General features: G+C 48.9%; 1 protein-coding gene across 7 annotated transcripts in view; it reads left to right on the forward strand.

Moving 5' to 3' along the window:
* The window catches only part of LOC137358615 (STE20/SPS1-related proline-alanine-rich protein kinase-like), a 103,907-nt gene that overhangs the window by 39,305 nt on the left and 56,282 nt on the right, over positions 1–8,320 (forward strand). For all 7 annotated transcript variants that reach the window (XM_068024690.1, XM_068024687.1, XM_068024685.1 and 4 more), the window contains 2 exons: positions 3,918–4,030; positions 5,354–5,462. In XM_068024690.1, coding sequence (XP_067880791.1) covers positions 4,016–4,030; positions 5,354–5,462 — 124 coding nt within the window. In that variant the 5' untranslated portion in view covers positions 3,918–4,015. The remainder of the gene's footprint in view (positions 1–3,917; positions 4,031–5,353; positions 5,463–8,320) is intronic.

Consider the following 8,320-nt stretch of genomic DNA (forward strand, 5'->3'; position numbering starts at 1 on the left):
ACTCGATTATGATCAGGATATTTAAAAGGAAGCATTTTTGGACTTTGTGCTTCCAATGGGAGCTTATATCAAATTTGTCACAAGGTATAATTTTCTGGTCACTTAAGTTAATGATGCACTTAAATTTTCAATATGTGGCCCCCACGCGCAAAGCGTTAAGTGGGTAAACTGCCCTTTAAAGTCTTGCGGCTAGTACGCGTCTGTCACTCTGCTAATGTCACACCTCAAAGTGTCACACTTTGTTAAAGATGTAAAACAATCTTAAAAGTAAGTATTTAAAAAAAAAAGAGGAAGAAAGCCAGCCATTTCTAGCTTGTTTTCCTGACCTTGATGACCTTGCCTTACCCCAAGGGCAGGAACTGGGGATTAACAAGTGCTGCCTACCTCGACCTTCAGGATGTGCCTATTTAAACAGGGAAATGTTGGCGATGTGGCCTTATTGAACAGATTGTCACCTTAACAGATAAACATTATCACTCTGCCTCAGAGCAACATTGAGGGGGATCAGCTAGTTCTTGTTAAGAAGTGCTATGACATTAATGCTTACTAATGCCCTGCAGGCCACAGCCATCAAATTTATTGGTGTCTTCCATTTACTAATAGTCCGTTAATGCTGAACACTAAACATTGAACCATTACTTAGCAGAGTCAAACCGTTCTGATGATTTCTAGTCTCCGCTGCCATAAAGGTGGAAGATATGTCTCGGCATTGCTTTGGGAGCATATTGTTGCCCTTTGTTTTTTATTGTGTGTGGTGGGCCACTTTTATTTGTAGTCCCTCCTCCTGCTCTTGTCTTTGGTCTTGTGGCTCCTTTTTAATTTTTGCAATTTTAATTGTCAACTCCTGCCCAATGAATTACCCGATGTGAAGCTGAGCCACAGAAAGCAGGAAAGTCTCTGGTTGAGCTGCTGATCTGTGCTGAGTTGGATGAATACAGCCAAGGTCGCACTGAGGCCAGTGGAATTATCTGTGTCCCCTGGGCTTAGCAGGTGGAAAATATCAGCTAGGGTTCTTGCTCCTGATCAACATCCAGTGAAAAACACATGGGTGTGGATGTTGGGGGTGATACCTTCCATGGAGGAATAGCCTGTAGACACTAACCGACAAGGTTCATGTGAAGAATAGTCAGTTGGGTGAGATACCAGGAAGGGACTAGTGCCTGTGAAATTGCAATAAAAACAGAAAATACTGGAAATGCTCAGCAGGTCACGCAGCCTCGGTGGAGAGAGAAACAGAGTTAAAGGCTGGGATTTCATGTTGGCCAGACAGGAGCCAGCCACTGACTGAAAAGTTGGTGGCGAACCCGCTTCCGCCTCGCCTGGGGATCCGACCCGCATTTTACAGGTCCCCGGGCTTTAAATAGTCCGAGGTGGGACTGCCACCCGCTTGAGGGAGGAAGTCCCGCCTCATTGAGCTGCCAGCCAATCAGCGGGACGGCAGCTCTTAGTCCCAGCAGCGCCACCAGGAGCACTGGCCACTGTTGGGACTGCAGCACAGCCGAAGATGTGGAGCAGGGAAGACAGGTAGGTTTTGGTTGCCTTGCCAGGGTTAATTGGTCGGGCCCTGGCGAGGCAAGGGTGGTTGGTTGGGGGGAAGGGGAGGGGGTATGTTGGGTGGTTGGGGTAGTGGGGGCGTCCCTCCATTGGACACCCTATGCCCGATGAGCAGGGCCACCCCCCAGGACGATCGCAGCGGCCTGGTTTTCACAGGCGGCTTTTCCCGGCTCCAGGACGCCCGCTTGCCACATTTAAAATCCGCGTGGAGCTGGGCGAAGGCCCTTAAGTAGCCTGGGGATGGGCGGGCCATATTTCGCCCACCCCTGCCCTATGTAAAGGGAGGCAGAGGGGAGAGCGGGTCGGCAGAGCCTCCCACTCCATTTTACGCCACCCCCCCCCCTCGCAGCCACCATCCGGCTTGTTGGGGTGGTGTAAAATTACGGCCAACGTTTCAGATAAGTCAATGACCTTTCACCAGAACTCATCGACCTGAAACGTTAACTCTGTTTTTCTCTCTACAGAGGCTGCCAAGCCTGCTGAGCATTTACAGCATTTTCAGTTTTTTATTTCAGATTTCCAGCATCCACAGTATTTTGCTTTTGTACCTGTGAAATTGCACCCCAGTGAGGGGTCAGCACCTGTAGGGGAGCAGAGGAGAAAATGTTGGTAATTTATTTGATAAATGATTTATTTCCAGGCATTTCAATGCCCATAGTGTTGACAAAATGGTTGTCAACCTATAAATGCATCCTTTTCTTGTGAAGAAAGAAAAACTTGCATTTATATAGCACCCTTCATGATCTCAGGATGTCTTAAAGTGCTTTACAGCCATTGAAGTACTTTTGAAGTGTAGTCATTATTATAATGTAAATGTGACTAAACAACAGTTCACATTGGTGAAAGTGTGATTTCTCTTGTGCCGAGATTACTACTTTCTACCTCTCTGCACTGTTGGAGTTCATCTTCACGGTGGTAAACATGCAGAATTTCAGCAAACTTCCTGCTAACAGCAAATTAACAGGAACAAGGCACTTTCACAGTTCAGCAGTAACTGGGTGAAGTTACTGTATCAATTTGGATACATGGTCCATCATATAGACAGAAATAGAAAAGACTTGCATTTCGGTAGCACCTTTCACGTCCTCAGAATGCCCCAAAGTGCTTCACAGCCAATGAAATACTCTTGAATTATAGTCACTCTATGTAGACATGTTATGTACATGGCAACCAGCAAAATCCTACAAACAACAATGTACTAATGACCAGATAATCTGTTTTTAGCGATGTTGGTTGAGGAATAAATATTGGCCAGGATACCAGGAAGAACTGCCCTGCTCTTTCTTCTACAAATAGTGTAGTAGGATCTTTTATGTCATCCCATAGACAGCACCTCCAACAGTCCAACACTCCCTCAGTACTGTACTGGAGCGTCAGCCTACATGATGGGTCACGATTCTCTGGAGTGGAACTTGAACCCATTGACCTTCTGAATCAGAAGTAAAAATTCCATCTTTGAGCCAAAGCTAATACATAGACAAAAGATGATGCTGAGTCAACGAAACTCATGAAAAATGACCAGGTAACTGACAGAAGCAGTAACAAAAATGCTGGTATCAGAATGGGTGGGTTGTTGATACTGTTGTAGTGACATTTTTAAGGGTTAGGGGAATGCTTTTGGGGTAAACTAGTCAAATAGAGATTAGAGAATCTCTTCAAGAGGCTTAGATGGCAATGTGGTGCTATGACAACAGCTGGTGCCACAAGAGTGCTGGGCATAAGTTTAATTGCCTCGACCTCAGATGTGACCCTGTGTGGAACAGCCAAGTAGAGGCCACACATTTCCACACAGGGAGGGGGATGGTTCAAGACTTCTCAGTTACCAGCTAAACCAGGGACAGTTATTTAACCTATTAATAAAAACTGTGGGACGAATCTCTCTCTGCTCTCCCCTTTCCTGCTGGAACCTGTTTCTGTGCTGGGTGACTCTGTCTCTAAACTGCTCTGCTCAGCAGCTCCCCCTGGTGGCATGGCTGAAATCAGGACATTGAAAACATGTGGGTAATTGCTGATTTGAACCTGTGTCCTAGTACACAAGATAAATATTGTTCAAAAAACGTTTGAGCGTGTGTGCGAGGCGATTCAGCTTTATATTTTTATTGGTGTGACTTGCTGTGAACTGAATACCTTACAACTGACAACAACTTGCATTTGACAGTTGTTAGACTGTCAGAACGAATAGCTCAGACTTGACCCTTGAGTTCGAAAAGTGTCTGTTAAGACCACGAAAAGATTGGCTTGGAAAGAGCTTTGTTGTATCCGGAAGATCCATTGTAAAGTTGAAAGCAACTTGCCGGATTTTTTTTTTTTTCTTTTCCCTTTGTGATTGCTATTTGTGAATTTCTCTTCTTTTCCTACTGTAGGCAGCGGGGCCACTGCTGTGGTACAAGCAGCACTCTGCAAACCCAAGAAGGAGCGGGTGGCAATAAAGAGAATAAATCTGGAGAAATGCAACACGAGCATGGACGAGCTGCTGGTGAGTTGTGGCACTGATTTTTGCTCGAGGGTTTGTCTCACCAAAGTTTTGTGCTCAAGGCTAGTGCTGCAGCACATTGCACCAGTGAGTGGCAGGACTTTGGTAGAACCTGGAAGCAGGTCATTGGCATCTCAGAGCTGGAGCAGGGCAAGAAAATTAAAACAAATGCCAATCACAGGGTCAATGGGTATAGCCTGTCCACCACAAGCTGACAGGTCACAGTGAGCAGATTCAGTGTTTCCCAGCTTTACAGTGGGTCTGGTTAGCACCATGGAGTGACAAAATTTACGCCTGATGTATTTGAAATAGAACATTACATAAATGGGAATAGAGTTATGGACTAAATTTACCATGAAGTGAACAGTATAAATGGGTCTAACAGGCAACTAGATACATTTCTGGACAGAGAAAGGATTTGGAGCTATGATGAAAAGACAGGTAGCTGTCGTCAATATATCAAACGTTCTGATGGCTTTCATGGCCTTTCCCTATCCCTAAAATGTCTTCGAAGATAAAACAGGGATGATATGACACGTAGCCAACAAATACACACTATGGGTCATTTCCTAATTGGGTACTCCTGGTGGGGAGTCTCACCTGCTAGGAGCATACATCAGAAAATTAGGTGCCATGATTTTCCAGTCATTTAAATGAATGGACAGAGAGTCATCTTCAGCAACTGCCCAAACTGCCAATATCTTCTGACAGGGGACAGGATGGTGAAGTTAGGAATTCACCCATCATGAGTACTCACTAGACATGCATCATGAGCACTCATTTAAGCAACACAAAACATATACACCTTAGCTAATTCATTAAGCTGCTTCCTTGGGCAGCTGCTTATCTTGAGCTGGGCACGCTTTCTTTTACTGGAGCTCACTGGCACAGCAAAAGATTCTTTCCCGTTGTGAAGATGACATACACTGGCAGAGTTCTACAGCCACCGACTGCCCTCCATTGCTGTGGCCAAGTGGCTGTTCTTTGATGCGTGAATCTAGATAGGTGAGCGTTGGCAGTTTATGCAACTGCTGAGGACTTCACATCGAGCTTCATCCCTATTCTCACCCAAAGACCACATACACACTCTTTCCAGCATGAGTCACCAGATACCCACTGTTAACCACCCTAGCTGGTGATTCCCCATCCCTAACCAATTGTACAGAAGGCAACGGTAATGATCAATAAATGTTTTTTGTTCAACAGCCTCTATTGTGCCAGCATATGTTTGGGTTGTGGCAGATTGTCACAGATTTAAGAAGCATATTTTGAAATTCTAGTTAGTATTGCTGTAAAATGCTGACCACTCTGTTTCTTTCTGAATAGAAGGAAATTCAAGCCATGAGTCAGTGCAATCACCCCAATGTCGTAACCTATTTCACCTCATTTGTTGTGAAGGATGAACTCTGGTTGGTCATGAAGCTGCTGAGTGGAGGTAAGACAGCATAATCCAGAATTTAGGACTGAGATGAGGAGAAATTTCTTCACTCAGAGGGTTGTGAATCTTTGGAATTCTCTACCCCAGAGAGCTGTGGAAGCTCAAACATTCATTGTGTTCAAGACAGAAATCAATAGATTTTTGGCACTAAGGGAATCAAGGGATAGAATGGGAAAATGGAGTTGAGGTAGAAGATCAGCCACAATCTTATTGAATGGCAGAGCAGGCTCAAGGGATCATATGGCTTACTCCTGCTCCTATTTCATTATATTCTTATGTAAGTACAACAGTTGCTTTCATAGAACATAGAACAGTACAGGCCCTTCGGCCCATGATGTTGTGCCGACCCTTTAACCTGCTCTAAGATCAAACTGCCTACCTACCCTTCATTCTACTATCATCCATGTACCTATCCAAGAGTTGCTTAAATGTCCATAATGTATCTGCTTCTACTACCACCGCTGGCAATGCATTCCACGCACCCACCACTCTCTGTGTAAAGAACCTACCTCTGACATCTCCCCGAAACCTTCCTCCAATCACCTTAAAATTATGCCCCCTGGTGATAGCCCTTTCCTTTAATAATTACTGCAGCATGTTCAAGCTCAAGGATGGGATTTAAATTAGGGCAATAGCGTTAGACAGCCAACAGTGAATCGGCAGCACGTTTTACAGCCTGCCCACTTGTCTTTGCCATTGAAGTCAATTTTTGGTTTTACGTTACCGCCCAAGGTGAATTTAATGTTGGTGAATGGAACAATGTAGCCTTTCACCATTTCCTAGGGGCCTGAAAATGACCATTCGTGTTTTAACTGAACAAATCATTTTTATTAATTGTTTTCAATGAGAGGCCTGCAACAATGTCTGCTGTTCCGTCTCTCTGTATTGCACCTGTGGGAGAGGCCAACTGGTCATTTATCAACGACACCACGCAGAGAGTGGGTTGGGTAAGAAACATGAAGAAAAATGTCACATTTCGGAGAATTCTAAAGGTTAATGCAAAGTGAAATATCGCTGAGATTAGTCAAATTTCTCCCAATTACTCAGTAGCACACTGGGGAGTACATCTACTCACTGAGACTTACTGGCCTTGAAGGTCGCAGGTTTGATCACTGCCCTATGCAGATGAGCAAACATGACATTCTCAGTTTGATAATAAACTGTTGCTTGTTGTTAAGTGTTTTGTGAGGCAACAGCCAGTAATTCAGTGGTGAGAGAGGGAGAGACGAGAAAAAGCAGGAGGTAGAGATCAAGAGGGGGAGAGAGTGCTCGAGCGGGTGGGAGGGAAAAGAGAGTGTGAAAGAGAGAGGGCTGAGCAGGGGAGAGAAAGAGTGTGTGTGAGAGCGGGGGGGGGGAGAGAGCGGGAGGGAGGGGGAGAGAGAGAGAGCGGGAGGGGGAGAGAGAGAGAGCGGGAGGGGGAGAGAGCGTGGGGGGGAGAGAGAGAGGGAGGGGGGGGAGAGAGAGAGAGGGAGGGGGGGGAGAGAGAGAGAGAGAGAGGGGGGAGGAGAGAGAGAGAGAGGGGGGAGGAGAGAGAGAGAGAGGGGGGGGGGGGAGAGAGAGCGGGGGGAGCGGGAGGGAGGGAGTGAGAGAGAGAGGGGGAGCGGGAGGGAGAGAGAGAGAGAGAGAGAGAGCGGGAGGGAGTGAGAGAGAGAGAGAGAGAGAGCGGGAGGGAGTGAGAGAGAGAGAGAGAGAGAGCGGGAGGGAGTGAGAGAGAGAGAGAGAGAGAGCGGGAGGGAGTGAGAGTGAGAGAGAGAGCGGGAGGGAGTGAGAGTGAGAGAGAGAGCGGGAGGGAGTGAGAGTGAGAGAGAGAGCGGGAGGGAGTGAGAGTGAGAGAGAGAGCGGGAGGGAGTGAGAGTGAGAGAGAGAGCGGGAGGGAGTGAGCGAGAGAGAGAGAGAGCGGGAGGGAGTGAGCGAGAGAGAGAGAGAGCGGGAGGGAGTGAGCGAGAGAGAGAGAGAGCGGGAGGGAGTGAGCGAGAGAGAGAGAGAGCGGGAGGGAGTGAGCGAGAGAGAGAGAGAGCGGGAGGGAGTGAGCGAGAGAGAGAGAGAGCGGGAGGGAGTGAGCGAGAGAGAGAGAGAGCGGGAGGGAGTGAGCGAGAGAGAGAGAGAGCGGGAGGGAGTGAGCGAGAGAGAGAGAGAGCGGGAGGGAGTGAGCGAGAGAGAGAGAGAGCGGGAGGGAGTGAGCGAGAGAGAGGGAGAGCGGGAGGGAGTGAGCGAGAGAGAGAGGGAGAGCGGGAGGGAGAGAGAGAGAGAGAGAGAGAGCGGGGGGGAGAGAGAGCGAGAGAGCGGGGGGGGAGAGAGAGCGAGAGAGCGGGGGGGAGAGAGAGCGAGAGAGCGGGGGGGAGAGAGAGCGAGAGAGCGGGGGGGAGAGAGAGCGAGAGAGCGGGGGGGAGAGAGGGGGAGAGAGGGGGAGAGAGAGAGAGAGAGAGCGCGGGAGGGGGGAGAGAGAGAGCGCGGGAGGTGGGGAGAGTGCGCGGGGGGGGAGGGGGAGAGCGAGAGAGAGAGAGAGAGAGCGGGAGGGGGGGAGAGAGAGAGAGAGCGGGAGGGGGGGAGAGAGAGAGAGAGCGGGAGGGGGGGAGAGAGAGAGAGAGAGAGAGAGCGCGGGAGGGGGAGAGAGAGAGCGCGGGAGGGGGAGAGAGAGAGCGCGGGAGGTGGGGAGCGAGAGAGCGCGGGGGGGGAGAGAGAGAGAGTGAGAGCGCGGGAGGGGGGGAGAGAGAGCGCGGGGGGGGGAGGGGCAAGAGAGAGAGCGGTGGGAGGGGGAGTGGGAGTGGGTGGGAGTGAGTGGGTGGGAGTGGGAGTGGGTGGGAGGGGGAGTGGGAGTGGGTGGGAGGGAGTGGGAGTGGGTGGGAGGGAGTGGG

This window comes from Heterodontus francisci, chromosome X (genome assembly GCF_036365525.1).
Source record: "Heterodontus francisci isolate sHetFra1 chromosome X, sHetFra1.hap1, whole genome shotgun sequence".
Lineage (NCBI taxonomy): Eukaryota > Metazoa > Chordata > Chondrichthyes > Heterodontiformes > Heterodontidae > Heterodontus > Heterodontus francisci.